At 45.0% G+C, this 26918-nt stretch overlaps 1 protein-coding gene and 1 long non-coding RNA gene across 2 annotated transcripts in view; one reads left to right on the top strand and one right to left on the bottom strand.

Moving 5' to 3' along the window:
- Nucleotides 1-26471, top strand: part of EIF3H (eukaryotic translation initiation factor 3 subunit H) — a 72259-nt gene extending 45788 nt beyond the window's left edge. Inside the window, exons 3-8 of the mRNA XM_081204977.1 lie at nucleotides 11565-11732; nucleotides 14355-14454; nucleotides 18573-18722; nucleotides 21353-21473; nucleotides 23476-23608; nucleotides 26194-26471. Of these exons, the coding sequence (XP_081061103.1) occupies nucleotides 11565-11732; nucleotides 14355-14454; nucleotides 18573-18722; nucleotides 21353-21473; nucleotides 23476-23608; nucleotides 26194-26291 (770 nt within the window). The 3' untranslated portion in view covers nucleotides 26292-26471. The remainder of the gene's footprint in view (nucleotides 1-11564; nucleotides 11733-14354; nucleotides 14455-18572; nucleotides 18723-21352; nucleotides 21474-23475; nucleotides 23609-26193) is intronic.
- Nucleotides 16405-18562, bottom strand: LOC308593185. Its single transcript, XR_014010825.1, has 2 exons — nucleotides 17074-18562; nucleotides 16405-16817 (listed from the first exon to the last, which is right to left on the bottom strand). It is a non-coding gene; the product is annotated as an uncharacterized lncRNA (long non-coding RNA).
- Nucleotides 26472-26918: the final 447 nt, after the last annotated feature.

Raw genomic sequence — 26918 nt, 5'->3', positions numbered from 1 at the left:
TTCCCCTAAATTGATTTTTGATTTTTATTGTTATTCATGTTTTTATACTGTATTTTGTGCTGCTTTTACAATTAGGTTTTTCGGATTTGTTGTTGGCCGCCCTGAGCTCAGATTTTGAACCGGGAAGGGCGGGGTATAAATAAAAATGTATTATTTAGAAAGCTGTATGATGCCAGGTATAGGACAGCTGGGCGTGGCTTGCCCAAAGTTGCTGGCATGTGGGCCAAAGGTTCCTCAACCCTAATTTATACTAAAATTGGAATGAAACAGAGACCCTGTGCAAGCATGACCTGCAAATCTGTGAAGCACGTTTGGGAAAGGGCTTTAGCTCAGTGGCAGAATATGTGCTTTGAATACACAGGATTCTGCATTATACTGACAGACCATTGGTCCATCTATCTCAGTACTGTCTGCACTGACTGGCAGCAGCTGTCCAAGGTGAGATGTTCCCAGCCCTAACTGAAGATTCCAGAGATTAAGCCCGGGGCTTCCTGCATGTAAAGCAGATGCTGACCCACAGAGCTGTGGCGCAAATCCAGGTTCAATCCTTGCCATCTCCAGGAAAGAACCTCTTTGGCGACACTGTAGAACCAGTGGCGTAGCGTGGGTTGTCAGCACCCGGGGCAAGGCAAGTAATTTGTGCCCCCTAACCCGTGGATTTGCGCCCCCTAACCCTAACCCCCAGATGTTGCGCCCGGTGCGGCCGGGCCCCCCTGCACCCCCCACGCTACGCCACTGTGTAGAACTGCTACCAGTCTGGCTAGACAACACTAGGCTTGATGGACCAGTGACCTGACTAGGTATAAGGCAGCTTTCGCTATTCTTGTGACTTTGTACTTCTAAGATACGTTAAGATTTCGTTCTTCCCAATTGTTGTATTAGTAAAGATGACACCATTTTGGTGGTGAGCCATCTCCTAAGCATGAACAACGAGTTTCCTTCCTGTCGTGCGTCACCATCTGTTGAATAAAATAGCATTTGAACAAAAGCTATATTTGTATTAGACTAGTGCAGTTCAATTCCCCCCCCCCCTGTGAACAGCCATTACTTTACACAGAATTTTAAGTGTCTGCATTTCCTGCTATTGTAATGGCACATTTATAAATTCTAGATGCTTTCTGACAAATCATCTCTGAGACTGCTTATATGCAGACACAGAAATGAGTTATCCCATAGATCAAGCTAAGCCTTTCAATTCATTATTGTGACACTTAATACTAGGTTTCTCTCCTTAGTCAGCTGAAATCACATATGTGAGTTATTAGTGTCAGGTTCTACATTTAACGGATGAGCAAGGTCACAAATTTTCCCTGTTGTATGTCATTTTAGGCTTGATTAAGATGTTCTCTCATCACCTTCTTTCCACTCTTTGGCACACAGCAGTCAACCCTGGAAGTTTTTAGGAGCCATAGTTTCCAAGTTTGGGTGTAGAGGAAACTATGGTTATGTTTCTTTTTTAAAAAAACAAGCCAGGATTTTAAGCCATGATGCAAAGTTGACTTGTTCAACCACATAACCACAGTTTCCTGATTTGTCTATACAGTAAACTGTGGTTAACAAAAGCTTATTGGATGGCTTTCTGTCTAGCAAGTAGAAAGGGAGGGAGAGACATCACAACACCAGCCTTGTATATTTCTCATCTTAAGCTGAGATAGCATGTTGGAATGTGTCCCCCCCTCCAAATGTTTAAATCCCACCCTCCTCCAAGGAGGGCAACATACTTTGAATAAGGTTTATCCCCTACTATTCTCACAGTAACCCTTAAACATGACTAAGGAGAGTCTCATGATTGAACAGGCATATGAACCCATTTCTCCCAAGGTCCAGTGCTGCAGATTTTTGTGTGGGTAATGCATCACCTTGCCAACAAAGGTCCATATAGTTAAAGCTATGGTTTTCCCAGTAGTGATATGGAAGTGAGAACTGGACCATAAAGAAGGTTGATCGCCAAAGAATTGATGCTTTTGGGTTATGGTGCTGGAGGAGACTCTTGAGGGTCCCATGGACTGCAAGAAGATCAAACCTATCCATGTGATGATCTCTTTGCCAGCTATTATAAAACCTGGTATTTGGAGTCAAAATTCCAGCCTTTCTCTTTGGACCATGGAATGTACCTGAGTCTACACTACAACTTGGCGTGGCATTGCCTTTGATCTCATGGTCCAGGTGACTGCTATGTCTGGACATGCAATGGCTCTTTTTAATTTTGCTCTGAACACCTATGCTTGAACAGGAAAAAGACAAAATATTGCTATTTCGCACCCTTGCAACTTTTGTGTTGACATCTGCGCTGGTCTTCAGTCTTATTTTTAACTGTTCGGTGTGTTTTAGTAAAGCACTGATTTATCTGTTTGTTCATTAGAAAAGCAGAAACAAAGGCTTAAACTTAGAGAATGGACATTGCTGTCAGTAGGCTATAGTAAAAGTATGTTGTACAGTATTAAGGATCAAAGGTGAGTTGGCAGTATGTGGCAAAGCATGCAATTTTGTCAATATTTGGCGAATTAGATCAAGGCAGATAAATCTTGCCATGGGTGGACATGCATTGAAATTGTATGTTTTTGCTGGATAGAAGTCTTGATGGCTTTTGGAATCTATCCAGTGGAATATGTGCAATCAGCACTTCAGGTACTCAGTCTCAGTTGCCATTCCTTAACCACTACTGAACTGCAGCTTAGAATCTGGCAGACAATTTCTATATACTCTCAGGACAGTATACTATTTAACTCCCCGTCCTTAAAAAAAGAAGCCGTCTTTTACACATTTTGGATTTTTGTTTCTAGGAAGAGAGTAGCAGAAATGAAAGTAACCCTCTTAATAGATCTTAGTACTGTATGGTTATTCCCCACCTTGTGGAAATTTTGCATGCCTTGCCATGATGCCGCATTTACCCCCCCTTTTTTGGGTAAAAAGGTGATAGTCTGTAATCTGGAAAGAATCTACATCCCCCTGGAGCTGAGAACAGAATTGGCAAGCCAATCCTAGCTTTCCTTTAAAACTAAAATAAAGAAAATATTTTTCATTTGAGTAAAATCTTGCTCAGTTCCTCTACCCCCGTTTGCTTCCTTGTTGGGGGTTCTGTGCAATTAACTACTTTAAAAAGTTCTTTCAAGGGCACAATGAAATGTCTAGCCAAAGTGGGGCAACCACCATTTTCAGTCGGAGAGTTAACTATGTGCTTTACACTGTCCCATTGATATCAATAGGCCTCCGAGTACTTAACTTGAGTTGGATTGCAGTTTAGCACATTATTTAACTTACGAAGCAGAAGAGATATTCTTTTGAGAAAATTACCATACGGGTTATTTTTACACATACTGACATTCTCTGTACTCTTAAGAACCGAAGCTCACAGATTAACACAGCAAATTCATCTTTTATCACCAAATGCACACACGGGAAGCTGCAACCAATATCAGTTCACTGACAACTGTATAATACAGTGTTTCCCAACCACTGTTCCGCGGCACACTAGTGTGCCGTGAGATGTTGCCTGGTGTGCCGCGGGAAAAATTAAAAAATTCGAAAGATTTTTTTTAAAAAAAAAGTCAAATTTTTGATTGGGGCGCCGTCACTAGATGACCCCTGGGGTTCCCTCCCTCCCTCCCGCTCTGCGCCTCCCTCCTCCTCCTCCTCCGGGGAGGCCCTTCCTGGCTCTCGGCCAAGGCTTGGCGGCTGCCACTCACTCACTTGCTCGCCCACCCGTCCCTCCATCCCTGCACCCGGCCTCTCCCCCTCCGTCCCCGGCGCGGGGGCTGCCGGGATCCGTAGTCCCCTCGCCCTTGGGCTCCGCGCCCACGCGGGGTGCGCAAACTACGTTTCCCAGCGTGGCCTGGCGGGCCGGGCGTTTTGTTTGAAGCGCTCTTCTCCCAGCCATGTAATGAGTGCAGCGGCGGCGGCCGGGCGGGCAGGGGCTCTTCCGCGCAGACCCCGCGCAGCCTGCCTGCGCCCCCGCGGAGATCGGGCGGCAGGATGGAGCCCGGGGATCCCCGCGGAGGCGGAGTGGCGGAGGCGGAGGCTGCCCCCCCAGGTAGGGCTGCGTCGGGGGGGGGTTATTTTTGCAATGCTGCATCCGCGCCGGAGGGGACGCATCGGACCGCGGGGAGACCCCTTGGCGGGCATGCAGTGCAATGCAATGGCAACGCAGCGCCCTGCATGCATGCATGCAACTTCCACCGGCGCTCCGGACTTGGCAGGTGAGGGGGGTCCCCAGTGGGCGGCAGAGAGAGCCGGGAGGGCGAAGGGGAGCCGGGGGGAGCAGTGCTGCTCCCCGAGCCGAGCCCGGGGGGAAACTTCGGCGTCGTTGCGCCGGGTGTTGGAAGCGGAGGCTGGCGGGGGCCCCTCACCTGCAAAACCTGGTCGCCTCTCATATATTTCGTGCATTGCATTCATCGCCCGCTTTCTCCTCCAAGGAGCCCCCGGGGGCGCGCGTGGTTCTCCCCGTGTTATCCTCGCAACAACAGCCCTGTGAGGTGGGTCAGGCGAGTGGCCCAAGGGAGCACCCAGGGATTGTCCTGGCCAGGTGGGGTGATTTGAACCCTGCTCTCTGCCCGGTCTTCGTCCTCATTTAGCCCCCACATGTGCATGACTGTGCATGACTGAGGTTTCCCCCCCTCGTCTTGGCTATGGTGTGAGTCTGTCCTGTTAATTAATGGCGTTCTGCCTTCGGAGAAGATGAGCCAGCCCTCAAGGAGGTGATTATGTAATTTGCTAGCAATTCATGTCCCTCCCGGCGTGACGCTGCGCGCTGACATCACGGGGCTGTAATGGTGGTGTGCCTCGAGATTTTTTTCATGAAACAAGTGTGCCTTTGCCCAAAAAAGGTTGGGAAACACTGGTATAATAGATAGGTTTACCCATACTGTTGACACATTCATCCTTTTATATTACAAAATATATTACGGGCCTTGCTTGATATTTGTTTCCTCATTGCTTTATGACCTCCTTCGTTTTCAGAAAAGCTCAAAGCAAAGAATAATAAGCAGCACAATTGTGGCACTCTCTTCTAGTTAACATTTGCGCGGCGTCTTCCATCCTGGCATTCAAGAAACTTTTAAAACTTACCCTTTTTACAGAGAGTTGAGGGCTGCAGTTCTCTGACTCCTTGGGACAGCATTCCAGGGGCTGTAGGATGCATCCGATCTCCCCCTCTGACGTCACGTATGCTGATGGCCTAAAATAAAAAGCCAAGGAAACCAGCTCTATAAAACTTGCTGGTTTGGTTGCTTAGACACACTCCTTCCCATAGGTGACTGTGTACATGTCTGGTGCCACACACAGGTCTAGACAGATGGATTATTACTAGCAAAGTCTAGAAATAGGAGATTTCCGCATCTTTCACCTAAAAGGAGGCAAACGAAACACACACTGAAATCAATTGTACCTGATCCTTCAGACCTCCAGTTATCTTGAAGTTTCTTATAAGGCCTTTCCTTCAAACTCTTGAGCCCATATGGCCCTGATTCATTACTTTCTGAATAACCTTCTGAATACACCCATCCTAATCCTAAATGCATTTATTTGGAAGTAAATCCTATTCATTTTTACTGAAGCATGTTTCTAGGAATCTACTTAGGACTGAATGCATCTGTAGAGAAGCTACACCTGTGGATTTTAGTTCTCTGGAGCAGTCCGAACATAACTGGGACTAGAATTTAGGGGCTAGATAGAAGCTAGTAGGTTGATTGCGTACATCTTCTCGTGTGATTTCTCCTTCCCATCTTCCAGTGTTACATGTGACTATTAAAAACTAGCCTAGCTATGATCATATACAGTGGTACCTCGCAAGACGAATGCCTCGCAAGACGGAAAACCCGCTAGACGAAAGGGTTTTCCGTTTTGGAGGCGCTTCGCAAGACAAATTTCCATATGGGCTTGCTTCGCAAGACGACAGCCCATAGGAAAATATCCGGGACAGCGGGGAAGCGCAGCGCGTCTTCCCCACTCTCATCGGACCTCCTCCGAAGCCGGGCGTTGGGGCGGGAACGCCTCCTCCCACCGCCGCCGAGCTTCGGAACGATGCTCCGAAGCCGGGCGGTGGGGCGGGAACGCCTCCTCCCGCCGCCGGCGGGCTTCGGAACGATGCCCCGAAGCCGGGCGGTGGGGCGGGAACGCCTCCTCCCGCCGCCCGGCTTCGGAACGGTGCTCCGAAGCCGGGCGGCGCGGCGGGAACGCCTGCCCCCACCGCCCGGCTTCGGAACGGTGCTCCGAAGCCGGGCGGCGGGGCGGGAACACCTTCTGAAGGTGGGCGGGGGGCGAAAGTCTTTGCTCCCCCCTGCCTGCCTGTCCCGGAGGGCTTTTGTAGGCAGGCGGGGGGGGGGAGCAAAGACTTTCGCCCCCCGCCCGCCTTCAGAAGAGGTCCAGGACCTCTTCTGAAGGCTGGCGGGGGGCAAAAGTCTTTGTCCCCCCTGCCTGCCTTCCCAGGGGCTTTTAAATCGCCCCGGACAGCGGAGAAGTCCTCCGCTGTCCCGGGGCGATTTTAAAATGCCGCCCGCCAGCATTTTAAGATCGCCCGGACAGCGGAGAAGTCCTCCGCTGTCCCGGGGTTTTTAAAAATGCTGAGGGTGGGAAGAAAAGCCCTTGTCCCCCCCCCCCAGCCTTCAGAAGAGGTCCGGGGACAGACTGTCCCCGGACCTGGTCTGAAGGCGGTTTCCCTAGGAACGCATTAATTGATTTTCAATGCATTCCTATGGGAAACCGTGCACCGCAAGACGAAAAACTCGCAAGACGAAGAGACTTGCGTAACGAATTAATTTCGTCTTGCGAGGCACCACTGTACACTGATTGAGACTTTATTCTTAATCCATGTAAATGGGGACATCAGGAATTTTGATGTGGGTTGAGGGACGGTATGCATGATTTGGTGATCCCAAACCTTGGCTTCATTGCTATATCCAAACTGGACATCCCTGTGTTTTCTCAAATCAGTAAACTGTGAAAATCAAAAGGATTAAATTGTTGGTGGAAAGCATCTTTCTTGCCCAGGCTTTGGCTGTATTCAGACATAAGGTTAAACCATTGTTTAGAAAATAGAGAATGAGCCTAGTTTCTTTTTCCTGGGCATGCACTTTTCCCCATTTTAGGTAAACCACAGTATAGCATGTTGTTTGAGCTCAAGCTGTGGTGAATATTAGCTATAGTAAGTGGAGACAAGCCAGTTTTATAAACTGTGGCATTAAGTTAGTTTAACACTAGTTATGATGAACCACAGTTTATCTGGGCTCAGGCTATGGTTTTGATTACAGTGGTGCCTCGCAAGACGAAAAGAATCCGTTCTGTGATTCTCTTCGTCTAGCGGTTTTTTCGTCTTGCGAAGCAAGCCCATTGACGGATTAGTGCTATTAGCGGCTTTTAGCGGCTTATCTGCTGATCGGATCAGCTGATAAGCAGCTTAGCGGCTTAGAAAAGGGGGGGGAGGAAAAAAAACCAGCAGGAACTCGCAAGACATTGTCGTCTTGCGAAGCAAGCCCATAGGAAATTCATTTTGCGAAGCACCTCCAAAACGGAAAACTCTTTCGTCTAGCGAGTTTTCCGTCTTGCGAGGCATTCGTCTTGCGGGGCACCACTGTAATCAGAACTGTCCAAACTCTTCTCTGAGGCCACAGCAGAAAAAGGAAGGGGGAATCTGAAAGCCTGAGAGCGGCAAGACTTGTTTACTAAAGTTAATGTTTCATCCAAACCAACGTTTGGAAACAGTGGGAAATATTTGCATGCTAGTTTCAAAATTAAAGGGCTAACAATTGAAAACACACACAGTCCCTGCCATTCTTTTCTAAGTGCCTTTACTTAAAAATGAAAATTTGAAATGAAAGCAGAATTAAAGATGAACAAGCTCTGTTTTTGATGTATTGCAGATTTTTTATTTTAAAAACATTTTCTCAATTACAGGTCTACATTTAACATAGGTTAATATTTTACATATTTAACAAAGGGGAAAATGGTACTGATCTAGCGCACACATACTCAGCCTTCATATTCCTCTGCAAATAGTTTAAAAATGTAATTTAGCCTTTTGGAAATGTGTGTGTGCATGTGTGAATATTATATGAAAGTATATTAATTGTCTCCATTCTCCAACTGGAGCCTGCTTGTGTGAGGAAGAAGCTGAAGGCCTTTACCACACATTTTAGCTTCTGTTGTTGACTTAATTATTAACACTGCAAAGTAAATTCCAGTTTGAGGGAAGACTTGGCCACTGAGAGAACTGATTTTATTGTCACCACCTTGAAACAATGAAATTAGCACCATTTCTTCACAGACATGTTGTTGCACTTAAAAACCAGTCATAAATAAGAGGACAGCATGCCCCTCATCTTTTAAAAAGCATGCCACTGATCAGTGGGTCGAAAGCTGGGACTGGAGGCGAAAAAGGTCCAAATTGTTGCTTATACATGCCAGTTTTAGAAATCATAGCTTTGTGAGGGAAGTAGGGGTCATCTAACAATTCTCAGCACCCTTAGCAAACCACGGTTTCCAGAGTTATTGGGTGGGTGGGAGAGAAAGTGGGATAATACTGCTTTCAATGTGTGATACAGATGGTGCTACTCTCTGTATCTTGACCTTTCCTGAGTGTGTATGTGTGTCCCTAGGTCTCTGTTACCTCTTTCATTTCCCCGCAAAATATTAACTGCCTGTTTTAAATTGAGTTATTCACGCGCACCTTGATTTCTTCTTTCCAAGTTCCTTGTAGCCGTTAGGCCTCCTAAGTTTTGTAGAACAGGTCTGTGTAGGCTTCAGGCTTGTGGGAGATATTTTGAAGTGTGCCGCCCCCCCCCCCCCCAAATCCCATGACCTTCCAACTGGAGTCAGGTGCAAAAGACATAGGTCACACCAACAGCATATTCAATGGAAATTTAATTTTAAAGCACATAACCTCTCACAAAGCTACAGTTCATTTGATTTTTTTGGGGGGGGGGCGGGGAATCCTGTACTTTAAACGTATTGTGTGGGTCTGCCCATAGTACACAGAATAAAATAGCAGGATGCCTCTGAGCATATTCTGAGACACCCCCCCCCCCGAATCTGATCCAATCTGAACTCACAGTCCTTTCTTTCAAAAATATGCACCTGGTTGGTTTTCTTCATGCCAGCAGGCTACTTGAGGTGGAAAAGGTTGTTGCATTGCCATCCTTAAACAGTGGGGTGTTAGAAGGGGCCCCTTGCTGATATCCTACAGCTCAACCAGAGGTCTACCTACCTACCACCCACCCACCCCTGTTGTAGAGGGCTTGATTTCATAATTTATTTTCATTATTTGATTTCATTATTTATTTTCTGTTGTAAACACAGCTAAGGGTCAGCTTAGGAATACACCAGTGAGAAAAGCACCGCCAAGTGTATCTAAGCATGTAAACGGTCCCAAATTGTATGCCCGTACTCCCAATTCCCATCAGACCCAGACAGGACAGCCAATGTGGTAGTTCCCCCACACTTGCTCTAACTCTATACTCTAATAAAGATTTCCCTGCTGAATATCTGTGTCCAGTACTAATTTGCACGAGGGCCCTCTGAACTTAAGTATTTTTTAGTAGACACACGCTACTCAATGAAAACCACTGTCCTGCACTTTCAACACACGGCCAGTAGTGTTACTGTTTTCCCAGCGTCTTCCACAAGTTCCACCCACCTGGCCATGAGAACATTGGTTTCCTGTTGATGTGACTGCCCGCCCATTCCTATGCTTCTACAGTGGAACTTTGGTTCTCAAATGGCTTCGTTGATGAACAAATTGGCTCCCGAACGCCAAAACCTTGGAAGTAATTGTTACGGTTTTTGAATGTTTTTCGGAAGCCGAACTTACGATGCAGCTTCCGCTTGAGTGCAGGAAGCTCCTGCAGCCAATCGGAAGCCGCGCCTTGGTTTTCGAATGTTTTGGGAGTCGAACGGACTTCCAGAATGGATTAAGTTCGAGAACCCAAGGTACCACTATACCCGGGTTAGATCTGATTAGCACAAATGTATGCACCCTGCACATATACTTTACAGGTACATCTTAAACAAGTATCTACTGTGAATAAAACAAAACTGGTTTCATAGGATTTCTTTGAGGGGAGGGAAAGACTGGGCAGTAGGAAATGGAGCTTACGGCGGAATTGAAATGGGAATCCTGACCAGGGTTTGGACTATAATGGGATGGAGCACAAGGGCGGATTGTAGCAAGGTCAATTCAGATCCAAGCTGGGCTGGAATGAGAATAGAAGCAGAGAGGGGAAGCTGCTGGACTTGAAAGAGAGTTGCATTGGACGGGCAAGGACACCAAGCTACACAACAGTCAGGGTGTTGCTGGGGTGAAAACACAGGCCTGACCTGGGAGCATATATAATAACTAGGTCAGATCAGGAGGCAGCAGTGGACTGTCTAGGATGCTGGCTGGAACTAAGCATAGAGCTGGGAGAAAACTAAAGGAGCGAGAGGGACTAAGAAGCTGCCAAAAATTGCAGTGGTTAAAAACAGCAGCAGCCATGTAAGAAAAGGCAATATCCTATATTTCTGACATGTTCGGGAATGCGTACTTGAGGGAAGCTGTTATTTTTAACAGATGGGGAAGGCTGTTCGATCGGCACACTCTCACAATAGGAACTTGTCTAAAGCAGAGATGGAGAATCTTTGGTTTTCTAATGCTGTTGGGCTAAAACTCCCATCATCTTCAGCCGGTGAGACCAGTAGTCAGGGACTATGGGAGCTGTAGTCCAATGATGTTGGGAGGTGCCACAGGTTCTCCAGCCCCGATTTAAAGCGTTTTTAACCTGCTTTTTGGGTGGAAAAGGTTCCCAGAGCAGCTTAATATGACATAAATAACAAGTGAGGCGAGACATTCCCTGCCTTCGGGCTTATAATCTAAGAGATGTGGCGCAAAAGGGAAAAAGGATGAGAGGGAAAGAGGAAAGTAGCACACTCTGGCAGGGTTTTGGTAATGACCTCCTTAAATGGAAGCCATCCTGGTCTAAACAGTGCCTCCCTGTGCTGCAGCCAGATGAAACGGTTTCTGCTAGGTGGCAGTTGAAGGAGCCTGAGGGGTTTGAACCTTCAGGGTTCGGTCCTTCAGCAGAGCCTAGGGAGATTGCCTGCTTCCCATCACTGCAGTATTATCTGCATTCTGACAGACAGCAGCTCACAAGACTCTTAGCAAAGGTCCGTCCCTCCCACTTTCTTCTTGAACCTTTTAACAGGCTAGGCCAATGACCGGAGACGACAGGGGCAGAAGCTGAGATCTCCTGCGAGCAAAACGTGTCCTCTACCACTGAGTTGCAGATTATCCCTCAATATTGAGAGCAAAAACCCCCACTTCTTTTGCTAGATCTCTCATGTCAAGGCAGCAGACCTGCCCAAGCCTAATTCAAAAAAAGAGAGAGAGATGTTCGTCTTAAAAACACGCCAGGAATGAATAGAACGACTCTCCTCCTTCCTTCTCAATTGTGCAGTCTGGAGATGCTCCTGGTTCAAGTTCCTGCCCATTCTACCACCAGTAGCAAATCGCCTTTATTCGGTGCATTGTTCACCAACATTGGGTAATGCAAATCTGAGCTTCTCCTTTAAAGTGCTTGATTTTCTCTCTCTCCCTCCAGTTCAGTATCAGATGGAGATGATGAGGAGCCTCCGCCACGTCAACATCGACCATCTTCACGTCGGCTGGTACCAGTCCACCTACTATGGTTCCTTTGTCACCCGTGCCCTCCTGGACTCCCAGTTCAGCTACCAGCACGCCATTGAGGAATCTGTCGTTCTCATTTACGGTCAGTGTGCCGCTTCCTGTATTATTTTACACGCGCGCACCAATATTATTACGGCTATTTTTGCCTTCCCCCACCTCCTCGCCTGCAAGAGCGGCCCTGGCAGGCTTTCTGCAAGTAAATACCAACCCTGTGTCTGCAGCAGCCTCAGCAGCAGCGAAGTCTAGACAGGGTTTCCTTCTCTCTGTTTATTTTTCTTGCTATCAGAGCCCTGATGTGTACGTTTTGGAATGCTAGGGTAGCTGCTTCATTTTTATCCCTCCGCCTCTCCCCTCCGTCGTGGAAGCGGCTGGTGGAACTCGACCAGATGTCTTAACAAACCCTGCTTGCTAGAGCGTCTGGCTCCGTACGTGACTGACCAATCATCCTGCAGCTTGCCAAGTATTCCTCCCCCCCCCTTTCTTCCCCTCCTTTTTATGCATCTGACAGAAGCGTACAAAACCTGGCCTGTTCCGTAGCACAAAGATTTTTTTCTTTTCTGCCGGGTTTTTTTTTTTTAATGGCGTTTCCTCAAGCTCTCCAGACCAGATGTTCTGCGCTGTATCAGAACCGTAGGCAATTTAACAGCTTTATAGCCTTCCCCTCCCCAAACACTCACAGTTTTGCCATATCTGGCAGGCTCGCATATAGTTTCCAGCTGAGAAGCGAATGTAACGTCCTGAGTATCTGTCAGAAAAAATACTAATGAATACGATCAATCTTATGAGCTGCCCCAAAATTGTTTCAGTATGTTAACAATTGGATTACAGTAAAGAACAAGTTGTTAAAGTATACTTATACTGGCTGGAAACTTTGCATCATCAGATCTTGATGAATTTTCCACTTGTTTCAGTCTATTTTGGTTTTCGTTTTATCACTGATTGCTAAAGGTTTTACTATGTTCCGTTTCAGACAACACAAATGTTAACTTTTTTTCCCAAAAAAAGTGAGTTTACTATTTGGCAAGCCTGCCTCGGCTGCTATCTTGCTACAGATGTTAAGCTCCTTGTCCAGAGATTAAATAGGTTTTTTTTATTCATACAGTTTTTCCGCTCTTCGCGATAGCATGTGAGCATGAAAACTATGTACACATTAAAAAAAAAAATGAATGCAACTGGAAACAGTTACCTAAATAAATATTTTCCTAATAGAATACCAGGAGCTTGCCAGACCAGGTGCAGGTCTGAGGCCAGGACCCAGGAGGTCTATTCCATTGTCACTGTAAAGTAAGTCTAGTTTTTACAGAGGCAATAAACTGGTACCTGGCTTGTGCCACTTCAAACTGCAGTAGGAGACTTTAACGGTTAAGAGTTCCTCCCATGCAATTTCCCCCAGCTCGCATGTTGGAAACTAGATGTCAGGGATAAATGTTCTGACCCAGGTTTCTCCCTGACAGTGCTAAGTTTCTACATGCATGGACTAGTTTATGACAGAAGAGCATTTGGTCATGTAGCACACTTAACACACACCTTGTCCAAACTAGCCCAGGTTAAGTCACAGCTTTATCACCTGGTAGGCCATACATTCAGTAATCTTGGGCTGAATACCATGTAGGAGCCATTCCAAGGAAGAAGTCTCTTATGTAGAGAAAGAGCATAAATTGTGGGGGGAAATCGTAAATATCCATGGATTGATAAGGTGCTTTTGGCATTAGTTATTTTTTAAAAAAACAAACAAACTCAAAACTGTTGTGGCATTTTAGTAGCAGCATGTGAGGCATATGGAAGAGGCAGTAGTTATGCAAACCACAGATATCTTTGCTTTCTGGCCACTGGGGAAGAAAAGACCCTATTCTGCTATCACCAAGAAACCATAAGACGCTGCCTTACACAGTGACAGGCGATGTGTGCATCTAGCCCAGTCTAATCAACCTCTCGCCATACACATCTCTCTTTCCCATCCTCTGCTACCTGTTCTTTTTAGCTGGAGATAACTTGGGCCAAACCTGGGCCCATCTGGGTGCAAAACAGATGAATTGTCACCCAGCATTGCCCATACAGTTGACAGGCCTGTCTTTGCAACTCTAAAGACTGGAATCCCCGTGGTATAGTCTGTGCACCTCATAACAGAATTGCAGCATAGTCTTAGCTACAGCTGTATGGAGGTGCAGAACTTGGCATTCTGAGCCCAGGACACTGAGCCCAGTAACATTTCCCAGCAACAGATTTCTCCTGTCCAGCCACCATGAGAGGTGAAGGCTTAGAGCTGATTCTCCACCCCCCACCCCACCCCTATTGTGCACCAATTCCACTATTAAGATTCTTCCCTGAAGGAAGTCTACAGGAAATCTTTTTTCATCATCCTCTTAATCTGGATTTTTATTTTCATTTTATTTTGCTGATTACCTTATTAAAGATTTGCGGATTTTGCAATTGTTCATTTGGAGGGATCTGTTTCCACTGTTAAACGTTTTTATTGATTGGTCTGCTGCTTTGAGTCTTTGGAAAAGACTTTGCATGGTGTGTTTGAATGCAGTTTGCATTACAATGTTCCTCAAAGTTGACTTAAAAAAAAAAATCCTCTTTAGCAAAACTTTAGAAACATGTCTAAAAATGAAATGAAACCTGCCCAGGGGAAAGTGCTCAGATAAAAGTGCTGTTGATGAATATTTGGTATCTTTTGTGCTTTCCTCTTGTTCTTTCTCAGATCCTATAAAAACTGCCCACGGATACCTTTCCTTAAAAGCGTACAGGCTGACACCTAAATTGATGGAGGTTTGCAAAGAGAAGGATTTCTCTCCAGAAGCGTAAGTGTGAGGGGATGTTTTGGAATGTGGGTGGCGGAAAAAGGGAGCGAAGAGATGAAATCCCTCGCAGCAAAGCCCTGTAGCAGCCTCGGATGATGCATGTACTCTCTCAGTAGCTGCAAATAGTCGAGGCCTCCGCAGGTGAATAGGGTTAAAGAATGCAGCATTTACTTCGCCGCAGAAAGATGTGCTGCACTCTGTCATCCCAAACAGAAGATGAGCGTTAAAGGCAAACGAAATTGAGCAGGGAAGAGAGGAGGTTCTGAGCCTGAGTGCTGAGTTATGAAATCTTTGTGGCAGCAGTGTCTTCTCTTGTAACTGTTCCAACTTAGAAGATCATGAACTGGTCTACATAGGTCCTTCTCCAGACAATTAGTCTTGAGCGTTCTCTCTGTATCTCCAGTTCTGGAAATACTGAGTGTATGCTCCCATGATCTCATATACTGATATCTTCTTTATCCAGTCATTAGGATGATATGGCTGTTTTCCATTTTGGACCAGAATGGTTCCATGACTGCAAATAGCCCACATCACGTATCTTTTAAATAGCAACAATTTACCAGCAATTTCCAGATGTGGAGCCTCATTTGCCCTACAAAACACAAAGCATTTTAGTGGTGTGATTAGGAGCTTAATGACAATTAGGACTAGGGAATCAGGCTCATTTTAGAGCCCCAGGTCAGTAAATCTGTTTGATTAGAAATGGGTTCTTCTGTTGTATTTTCTGTACATGTGGCTGGTGCATGTGTGAGAGAGTGATTATTAGATCATAGAATCATAGAATCATAGAGTTGGAATAGACCACAATGGCCATCGAGTCCAACCCCCTGCCAAGCAGGAAACACCATCAGAGCACTCCTCTGCTTAAAGACCTCCAAAGAAGGAGACTCCACCACACTCCTTGGCAGCAAATTCCACTGTCGAACAGCTCTTACTGTCAGGAAGTTCTTCCTAAAGATGCTTTTGGATTATTAATGAATCTGAATTGAATACTAGCCCTGTGCCAGAAATGGACGCGGAGCTTTTTCTGAATGGCTCAAACCCCAAAGAATCGCCCACCTCGTAGTCCTTCAGCCATCTGTGCAGAAAGCCAAGGGCAGTGTGTTTTTGATGGCTGCCTTTTGTTATTCAAGTAGAAAAAGGGGCCTGATGTTGGGGTCTATAACATGGGTGCAGAATCAGTGACTTTCGGATGTTGGGTTCCAGCTCCCACCTGGAGGATCTTGAGCCTCAACACGGAGTGGGAGAAGGTTTAAGTTGGGACATTCTGCCAGATCTCAACCACTCGAAAGCTATTGAGAGCTGCTGTGGTGCAATGGTTAGAGTGTTGGATCAGGGCCAGACATCAAATCCTCACTCAGCTATGAGGCTCACTGGGTGACTAACTTAGGCTAGTCACTCTCTCACACCCTGGCCCATTAGGCAGGGTTATTGTGAGGTTAAAATGGAGATGGGGAGAACAATGGACATGACCTCCTTGGGGGAAAGGTGGGGTATAAATGCAATAAATAAATAAAAATAATATAACATAAATAAATGTGAAAATATATTGGACAGAAAGGGTAAAAGATTGCCTTGTTCTCAGGAAGGAGATTTAATTCTATCTCAGCATTCTCTCTCACAACCCCCTGCCCAAACAGCTGTCCTCCTCCTGCATGTCAACCCATTTTGAGAACTTGAAACAGATTTCCCCACTTTAAAGAAAAACGTTGAAAAATAAACTATTCATATATATTTGTAAATATGCTTTCCAAAACATTTTCTCGTTGAGAGATGGTGTTTTAATGGGCATTACAGAACACGTTCTTCTTATGATACTGCTTTTTATTATGTATTAGATTAAGAAGAATGCTGCATTTTCTTCGTTGTTTTTAAGTTGTTCAAAACGTCCAAAGGGATCTTTTTTTCTCTCAAAAGGAAACCCAATTACTATTCTGCCACATTTTCCCCCCATCTTCAAATACACACTGGTGGTTTTTGCAGTCTCTAAAAGGATGGAACCAACACTTCATTCTCCAATTTGTGAAACAAATATTTACACAGCACTCTGCCCACCTTCAAACCCAACAGATTGTCCTTTTCTTTCCTAGTCTCAAGAATTGTTTGAGTTAAAAATTAAATAGAAAAGTTGGGAAGATAATATAAGCAAAATGGCAAAGAATGGGGAGAAATAATCATTTTACCCTTTACCTTAAAATTTTGCAAAAGAAACCACCACCCTCCCAGAAAACATTTTCAGATATTGGCTAATCTTATTTTAGTTCATTCCAGTTGTGAGCCATTTCCTGTGAAGCATCCTGAGCAATTTAACAATAAGAATGTATGTAAAACCAATTCATATATAAAAACAAATACAGTCATACCTCAGGTTGAAGTAGCTTTGGAATGAGTATTTTTGGGTTGCGCTCCGCGGCGACCCGGAAGTAACGGAGTGCGTTAAATCCGGGTTTCGCCGATTGCGCATGCGCAGACGGTCAAAATGACGTCACGTGCATGTGCGGAAGCGGCAAGTTGCGACCCGCGCAGATCCAGGGATGCGGGTTGCGTTCGCTTCGGGATGCGAACGGGTCTCCAGAACAGATCCCGTTCACATCCAGAGGTACCACTGTATACAGGTACAGGCTAGGATAAAAATCTCCACTTTGAAGGTCTTATGGAAAAAGAAAGGTGTTCACTAGGCTGCAAAAAGACAACAGAGATGGTGCCTCTCTGATTTGTAATTGGGTAGACTTCCAAGTAGATTCCAAGTGGACACGAGCACACACAAAATTCCCCATGAAGGGGCTTGGCACCCACGAATTTCAGTGCCAGAGCCATGCACGCTGCATGGCACCCACAGACCCGGGCACCCACAGTAGCAGGGCCAAGATGACACTCCTTCCACCACCTGTTCCTTGGCCATAATACCTTGACCACAGTAGTCAAGATTGTCAGTGCATTGTACTCTAGGTGGGGGTCCCTTTGTGGTTGGTTCAGAAACTGCGGCTATTGCAGAAATCTGCAGCTCAATTACTGACAGGGTTAGATCCTGGCAGCACCTCACACCCCATGCTCCGAGATGTGCACTGGATGTTCATTTGCTACCAGACCAAGTTCATAAATTGGCACGTAAAGCCAGATTTGGATCAGCTTACCTGAAGGATTGCTTTGCTCTGTGTGTGTTCTGCTTGATCACTTGGATCTTTTACAGGTGCCACATAATGTTCATTCACTAACTACAAGCTGTTGGTCTTTTAGTGTGGCGGAACCTGTGTTTTAGAACTCTCCACCTATTGATATTAGACAGGCACCCTTGCTATATAATTTTTTGGGGCACCTGCTAGAAACTTTTTCCAATCCAGCACCTTTACCCAGATTTTACTGGACCTTATTATAGCATCTTGACGTTAAGCGTATAAAACTTCAACATCAGGTTGTTGTGCAACTTAACAAATACAATAAGTGAAAATGAACAAAAGCAAGAGCAGACCTGTCCAGGTAAGATCTGAATTCAAATTAGAGGTCTAAATAGCCTGGAGAAGGTAGTGTTTTCTTCTTGAACCATAAAAGGCAACAAACTTGATACCAGGCAAACCTCTCTGGGAAAGTGTTCCAAAGCTGCGGTGCCACCACTGAAAAGGTCCTGTTGCAGAGGATTTGGGGGCATATCCTCTTTAGTTTGTACAGAATACTAACCAGGTCTGCTAAAGACTATGGCCCTAGAACACTCCCAATACACTCAGGCAACTGCATACAGTTGGAAATGATCAGTATTGGGACAGAGCCATTTATTCCACCATTACTGATTTCCTCATTAAGGGACCTCTAGTGAGCTTAAAAGGTACTCTTGCTTTGAAAGCTACTGCTGTACTGTACAGTATTTAGAATCCAAGCCAATTTGCTTCTCTCTGTTTCCCGCAAGTATTTCACAAGCTCCCAGAATAATTTTTGAAAAGGGTTTTCCACACGCTTTCCCAAGTTTGCTATAAAAGTTTGACTGTTTGCTGAATTGGAAGGGTAAAAAAAAAAAAAAGCTGGGACTCTCCTTAGTCACCTGCGGAGTATTTTTCCTCGATCCAGGTGAACCCATCAACAATGCACAAGCATGCCAAGTTTGTTATGGGGACCTCTCTCTGCAGGTTGAAAAAAGCAAACATCGCCTTTGAAAACATGTTTGAAGAGGTGCCGATCATTATCAAGAATTCCTACCTCATCAACGTTCTTCTTTGGGAGCTGGAAAAGAAGTCGGGAGTGGCAGATAGACATGAGCTGCTCAGTCTCGCAAGCAAGTAAGTGCTCCTTTGAAAGGAAAATGCAGTGCGTCATTTCCAAACCTCTTTGCTCTTTTTGTTGAACAGCATCTTGTATACTTCAGGATCCATGTGCCTCATCACTTAACCGGGAGGTGTGGGAAGGAGAGGTTGGGGAAAGGTGGGAAAGGAAAGCTTAACCCATTAATTATTATTATTTTTTGTATACAGTCATACCTTGGAAGTCAAACGGAATCCGTTCTGGAAGTCCATTTGACTTCCAAAACATTCTTAAGCTGCACTGGACGTTCAGGTTCCAAAGAACGTTTGCAAACCGGAACAATCACTTTCAGGTTTGTAGCGTTTGGGAGCCAAAACGTAGGAGTTCCAAGGCATTTGGCTTCTAAAGTACGACTGTATATTTATTGTTTTGGAAGAAAAGTACAAAAAAAAGACCGTACAGTTGTAATTTGAGAAAGCAAACGAGAAACCAAAATCCCCATCCCAGCACACACACCCTGAACAGCTTACATACTGAATATTATTTAATAGTTTGCTAGGCATCACACTTCGTATTTCCTGGTTGCAGAATTGCCTTGTTAGTAGTTTTGTGGCACAGGGTTCATAGCAAAACCACCCACCCCTGTCCCTAAGCACTCTCTTCCAAAAAAAGAGTCCCCCATTTATCTCTTTCCTTCTCAACATATCTCCCCCTTCAGGCTGGTATTAATTATTTCAGTGTCTCTATCCCACCCACTCCAGTAACACAGGCTGACCAAAATGCTTTTATTTATCCCTGCCATCTGTGGGGAGCTGCTCCTTAGTTTTCCATGCCCTGCTAGTTGAGTTAGCGGCATGCACTATATTGATGTGTAGCCAGGATTTAGTTGTGCAACCCCTTCCTTCCTTCAGAGGAGAAGAAGAAAGTTTCCCTTTATGCTAGAAACAACTTCCTAATTCAGGAGGAACTTTCAACGAGCCCCCTTGGTTTTTTGTGTTTTTATTGGGAATGGGATTCAGGAATATTTTACAGTGAGGCCTTTACAAAACTGGGTGGTGTGCACAAGGCTTAGCTTGACATACATGCACACCCAATAATGCTTAAGTAACAAGATGTCCTCTTCCTCTCCCCCCCCCCATCTACTCTCGAGCAGAATGGGGGGGCATGGCAGGTACAAGAGGAAGGAAAAGTTGTGTTGTGCAAATGGAAGTCTATTCTACTTGTGGACAGACACTTGTTGTCATTGTGCTTCTGCCTTAGTTGCATCAGGTTAAAACCCTGCCCACAAGCCTACCTTCTTTTCTTTTTTAAAAAGGCAGTTTGGGACGGGGAAAGAGGTACAATAAGAAAAGAACACTAAATGTGGAATACTGCTACATATTATTGAGTCCTGGGAATGTTTTGCTGTTTGTTTGAGGCCCTCTCTTAGGGAGATGAACTGTTACTAGAAAATCAGTTGTTGGCTTAAGCAAGCAATGTCACAGATTCTCAGGTGGTTGAGCAGGAAATTGGTTTTTAAAGGGAAATATCCTGTGAATAGGGGACAGTGCGGAGCAGCCTTAGCTTCCTTCTTGAGGCATACCTGGTTCTGTTTTGAATCCCAGTTAATTTAGTTTAATTTTAGCTTTTTACTCTCCTTTTACTAAGTGGCTGGAGCCCCCTTATTGGATCACAGTATTCATGAAATATGATTTAATTAAATCCCTTACAGTCAAAGAATAAAAAGCATGAAATAAATAAACCCGTGTGCAGTGGGAGGGGGAAGAGAACAGTTAGAAAACCAAGCAATTAAAATACGGTACAGCAGCAACAAAAAAACCATACTTTCTCAGCATGGGACAGTTGATCTTATAAGGCTGCTGTGATTGGGGGCAGGTTGTGAGTTCAGCCAATCTAGGAGCAAGAATCGGGTGATGTCACTTTCTTGATCCTGCCTTGGGCTACATGAAATAATGTATTTGAGCATAATAAGAGTGTAATTGGAGAGCGGACATAGGAGAGATAGGATATTGGTGAGCTGTGTAACAAAGCCAGGAACATGGGAAGTTGTCTTATACCGAACCAGATCATTGCCCCCCCCCCCAGCTCAATATGGTCTACACTGTCTACACTGACTGGTAGCCGCTCTCCAAGATTTCAGATGGGATCTCTCCGTCCTACCGGAAGATGCCAAGGATCGAATCAGGAGCTTTATCATTTAGCTGTGGCCTTGAAGTAACCACTGACCACTTAGGGCAGTGTTGGCAAAACTTGGGTCTCCAGCTGTTTTTGGACTACAACTCCCATCATCCCTAGCTAACAGGACCAGTGGTCAGGGATGATGGGAATTGTAGTCCCAAAACAGCTGGAGGGCCAAGTCTGGCCAACACTGACTTAGGGTTTCTGATGACCTCTGGGCCTGACAGAGGTGGCGCACGGTGTTAACTTGATGGTGCTCAGGGTGCATTGGGAGAGATGCGTCAAGCCCAGTTGGTCGTACTCAACTATTTCTTATTTAGTGCATGAGCTAAATTACCAGAGCTGTTCTCCTAAATGATCTTTAAGTGGGCTTAAACTTGCTGTGAGTTCACAGAGAAGCATCAATTAATATTCCCGCAGAAGCAAAATACTGTGTCCAGTCGTCACTGCTGCAAACCTTTACCGTGCCATTTCTCTTTGTGCATTTCAGTAATCACCTTGGAAAGAGCCTGCAGCTGTTGATGGACAGAGTGGATGAGATGAGCCAGGATATTGTCAAATACAACACCTATCTAAGGAACACCAGCAAGCAGCAGCAGCAGAAACACCAGGTTGGTTTTTTTTTGGGGGGGGGGGGCTGAATCACATCTGTTTGGGGGTGAAATGACACATTATGTGGCTTCTGTAATAGATGCAAATTGAAGGATCTTTGAATTGCATCCCCTAAATACACAACCCTGTTCGGAAATCTAATCTCTGTATCCTAGACGCTCATTACATGCAGAGCATGGGCTGAGCTATGGCTCCTTCCAGCTCATTCGCTTGCCAACATAAATCTGCAGGGGCAAATTTATGAGAAGATTTTGGAGATGGAAAAAGTGATTTGAAGGAGGGGTGGTGGTAGAAATCCAGGACTGTTACCCCACCAGTTCTTGCTTAACTTATACAGTAATTGCTGTAAATGTGGCTCATTGCACCATGCTCAAGTCTGTTCATTACTAAGATATAGAACAGTTCTGTGCAAGAGCAAGCAATTTTGGTACATAATGCACCTACTCAGTGCAAAGTATAAAAAACAAATGTATCTGATATCCATCTTCTTCTTCCTCTCCTCTCCTCTCCCCGATTTCTTTCGGCTTTCGTGCTGTCTGAGATACAGATCTTTAAGCTCTTATTTGCTAACATTTTCTAAATCTGGATGTATTTTGGTTCTGCTATCCAGCAATAAAATGTCACCACACATTTCTTTGCTCAACAGTCAGAAGCTTTAAGAAACCCAGCTTTAAAATATAAATAAATAAAAATGCCATTTGAGCAGCAAAAACCAGCAAATTATGAATGCTTCACAAACCAGAGGTTTTTGTACCTTTTGCTCTCCTAGGTAGCTCATAATAATACACCATTGTTCCTTTAAAGATTAGAGACGATTGAGAATAAATGTTTTGCTAACTGCCTTTTCTCCCTTGCTGCCAGTTGCTCCATTTTTGCATCTAAATAAGTAGGTTAAGGTGTATTGAAAATGCTGCTCTGAAAGTGCTACTAGATTCATGCTTTACATAACTAAAGCCAGAACAGTTGTTCAGTCTTTCTCAAACAGACGGCAAACTGTACCACTTTCCCCTCCTTCCTCCAACCTTATTGAGTTGTTACATGCGCTGGGATGCAAAGGATTTTGCAGAGTTTTATGTATTCCCACCCAATATCCACCCCCTCCTCTGCTAATCGTAATGTTCCGCCTCTTGATCCCATGGTAAAAGTTACCGACTTGCAAAATTGGCAGTAGAAAACCCAGTTCAGAAAAAAATAGATGGACTTAAGATTTTCGCATAAATGTCTACTTCTTGGACCCATTCTGCGTTCTGCTTTTGAACTTCTCGGAATCCAGAGAGTTGGGCACAAGTTTGGGTGGCATCTGAGTCTCAGTACAGTGGTACCTTGGTTTACGAACTTAATCTGTTCCAGAAGTCCATTCTTAAACCAAAGCGTTCTTAAACCAAGGCGTGCTTTCCCATAGCAGCGGGGGACTCAATTTACAAATGGAACACACTCAACAGGAAGCGGAACATGTTCTGCTTCCAAGGCAAAGTTCACAAACCAAAACACCTACTTCCGGGTTTGCAGTGTTCTTCGTCCAAGTTGTTCATAAACCAAGGTACCACTGTAGTCCTTTTTGCAGCATACACAGTGAAGCCTGTTTTGCTTCAGAAGCTTCTGGGGCCAGACCAAATGGTGATTAGGCCCCCAGTCCAGCAGCATCTCCAGTGATGCAAATTTAGGCAATGGCCTCTCCCTCCACCCCACCCCGCAAACCCAATCCAATTTCTTTTGTAGACCACATTGCTGATTTAGGTGGGGTAGATGGATCACCCAGTGAGAGAGGGGTTGAAACTGCCATGTTCCTTAGCCTGGGGGGAAACAAGGTGGGAACCACTTCATTTTAAAGCTCAACAACAATTAACAGCATTTTTGTGCCAGCAAAATGGAACGTTTTGAAGCCGGCTTAAGCTGCGTGAAGTAAGCTCAATATATGGAAAGGCAGCTCCTCTGCATTCTTCAGAGAAATCCTTTGGATGAGAGAGTCTTACCACCATGTTTTCTCTTTTCCTTTTCCAGTACCAGCAGAGACGTCAGCAAGAGAATTTGCAGCGTCAAAGTAGGGGAGAGCCCCCCCTTCCGGAGGAGGACATGAACAAATTGTTCAAGCCGCCACAGCCACCTCCCAGGATGGACTCGCTGTTGATTGCAGGTAACACTTGCAGCCTTCTTCTTTCTTTGTGACTCTTCAACGGCCCTGCATGCTTTCATGAGAATCAACAAAATGCTGCAAAGTAGATGCAGCATTGGGCAGTGAGTCCTGATTTTATATCCAAATGGGAACCATAATAACGTGTGTGTGTGTGTGTGTGTGTGTGTGTGTGTGTGTGTTTCTGTTTCATTATATCCCCGCCTTTCTTCCATGGAGCTCCAGGCATCATGTTCCCCATCTAGCAAGGTGGTTTTATCCTGTGCCTTCATACCATGTCCTGGAACTACACAAAAGAGCTTTAACGTCAGGCTGGTGATCCCAGCAAGATTTTCAGATCTAGCCTGCCCGCCGCCCTGCCGACCTTCTTTCCAGAAGGATGCAAAGTTGTTTTAATAGTAGTTCCTTGAGCTGCCCTCCCTTGTTTAGCTGAGCCTGTAGTGTTTGGGATTAAAAGCATTTTCACATTGTTCCCTGTTCATCCAAGGTGGCGTGGCCAAAGTGAGATGCAACAGGTAGTGCACGGTTTTTCTCTCTTTGATATTTTGCCTTTGGAAAAAAGAGGCAGACAAATCCCAGCTCAAGGCAGAAGGGTGGACAGTACACTGTGAAATGGACAGGGGGTGAACAGGCAAGGCGAGAGAACCATTTTTCATGCTGCAGAAACATGGACCTTTTTCTATTAATTGCATCAGCGGTTTGAAAGCTACCCGCCAAGCACCCAGATTTTTATCCACCTTGGTAGTTTGGTCAGTAGAGCACAAGACTCTTAAATCTCAGGGTTGGACTTTGACAATTCCTTCCAACTCTACATTCCTATGATGCTATGTTTTCAGGTCTATCCCCTATCCCAGGTTGGTTCAAGAGCAAGGGCTGAGGATGGCACATTGATAACAAAATTTGGAGTGAAATTTAATGCGCACAAAAAATGCTGCAGCTCCCCTTTTTTTCACAAATAGCACACAGTGAACAATTTTATAGTGCAACCATGTAGTGCAACCCCCCCCCCCCTTTTGTTGTTGTTTGCAAATGGGTATGGTTTAAATTCTGGTAATGAATTCTCCCAGCGACCCAGTGCTTGTTAAAGATAAAGCACACCCCAGCTCTTACTTTTAAAAAATTACGCTTCGGTTTATGTCTGTTTTCTGGTGGGTTGTACCTCGACCATCTTCTAGAGTTAAGCAAGCAGCAGCCAATTGACGCTCTAACAGCCTTCAGCCAAAATGCTTTTCTTTTTAGCAGAGTCAGGAAAAGACCTGAAAACGTTCACTATTTTAATGCACGCGGAATTAAGCTGGGGATCAAAGCTGAGACTTGGGTGGTTTTGCTTCTAAGGCATTTAGAAACTGTTTAAAGTAGAGCATTAAATTGGAAGTGTGTTAGTCTGCTAAGCAGTTCTAATTTTGATAATCCGGCTTTGTCTTTCTCTCTTTCTCTTTCTTTTGCTCTTCCTGACTAGCTAGAGAAATGAACTGTAGAGGCAGAGTGCGTACAAAAATAATAATAAAATGGGGTGGTGGAGACACTTTTTTTGATTTGTACAGCACTTCAGACAAAGCCTTCACAGCCTGCCGGCTCGAGAAATTACTAATAATGTGAGGGAACTAACAAAAACATGACCCACAAAATGTCAGGTGGATGAGGCAAGCATAGTCGAAGAGAAACAGTCTGAATTTTTCTCTTCATAGCCTTCCCAGAAATCCCTGTAGCGTATCAAATAATGTGGGATCCTGTATAGTCCTGGGAGCATGTTACATACAGTATTGCTGCCTCGATAGGATTCTAACAAACACAACCTTGCATTTTTAACAGCAAACCTCCAATTCATGTTGAGCAATTAACCAAACAAATGTGAGCCACGTAGGCCAGCAGAAAACATCACATGTCACACAACCACCCACACCGGGGGCCCTTTTTCAGCCCAAGGGACAGGTTACCTCAGGGGTGGGCAACCTAAGGCCCGGGGGCCGGATGCGGCCCAATCGCCTTCTCAATCTGGCCCGCAGACAGTCCGGCAATCTGCATGTTTTTACATGAGTAGAATGTGTCCTTTTATTTAAAATGCATCTCTGGGGTATTTGTGGGCATAGAAATTCATTCATCCCCCCCCAAAAAAAATAGCCCGGCCCACCACATGGTCTGAGGGACAGTGCACCAGCCCACAGCTGAAAAAGGTTGCTGATCCCTGGGTTACCTCATGGCAACCCCTTTTTATTTCACCCTCTAAAACTCAGTGGTGCTCCTGTCTATATGCTGGTATTCTGTTTCTTGGTGTGTGGCAAAATGTTTTTGGAGATGGGGAGGCCAAATATTTGGAAGAGGATGGAGAAAATTTGGGGGCTCTCCCAGTCTCTTAACTTCTGCCTCCTATCCAACTTGACAGGTCTTTGACATATATTAGCTCCTGTCTGCAAATGTGTTTCTCGAGTTCTGTTTCTTGGTCATGCTATAAAGTGCGAGAGAATGTTTGTGGGATGGGATGGAATATTAGGACATTCTCTAGGGCCATGAATTCACAGTTTTAATTTTTTTTCTTTCTCTCGCTCTCTCTTTCTCTTCCCCACTTCCCACTTTTTGTTCATTTGCAGGTCAAATTAATACTTACAGCCAGAACATCAAGGAGTTCACTGCGCAGAACCTGGGCAAACTCTTCATGGCTCAGGCACTTCAAGAGCACAACAACTAGGGAGGAAGATGAAGTGTTTAGCAGTCTCTTGCCCAAGGGAGGAGATGCTCTGAATCTCAGCTCATTTTTGCTTAAGACATTTTCCATTGTTCGTTGCAAAATGAACCAAGAACTAGACTCCCTCGTGTGTTTTGAATAGAGTTATCCCTCTTCTAAAATAAATAAACGACCAATTTTAAACTTTTTAGCATGTGCTCTTATTGACTGTTGGGCGGCTATCTCCAGGATTTTTTACATGCCACGTACTGTAACTCGCACATGAGTGTTTGATCTAACCGATCACTTAAACTTGCCGTTGCAGTAGGAAAAAAATCCTTCCTCTGCACAATGACAAAGGTTATAGGACAGAAGAAATACCCTTTCTCAACAGAGTTAGCCGAGGCTACTTTGAACTGGATTTCCCATTTTGCATTAAAAAAAAAAAAGTTAAGAAAACTGCTAGACTTAAACCCAAAGTTCAGGGGCCAGCTTGGATGTAATGCTGGGAGAGATCTGTGAACTGGATCTCCTGTGAGGTTTAAAAAAATATATTAAAAAATAGTACCTGCAGCCAGTGCTTTTTTTCTGGGGGTACGCAGGGGTACGCATACTCCTAAACATTTTGTGAATCTCTGTACTTTTGTCCAT

This window comes from Podarcis bocagei, assembly GCF_964188305.1.
Source record: "Podarcis bocagei genome assembly, chromosome: 8".
NCBI classification, from domain to species: domain Eukaryota; kingdom Metazoa; phylum Chordata; class Lepidosauria; order Squamata; family Lacertidae; genus Podarcis; species Podarcis bocagei.
This window is presented reverse-complemented; position numbering and strand designations above follow the sequence as displayed.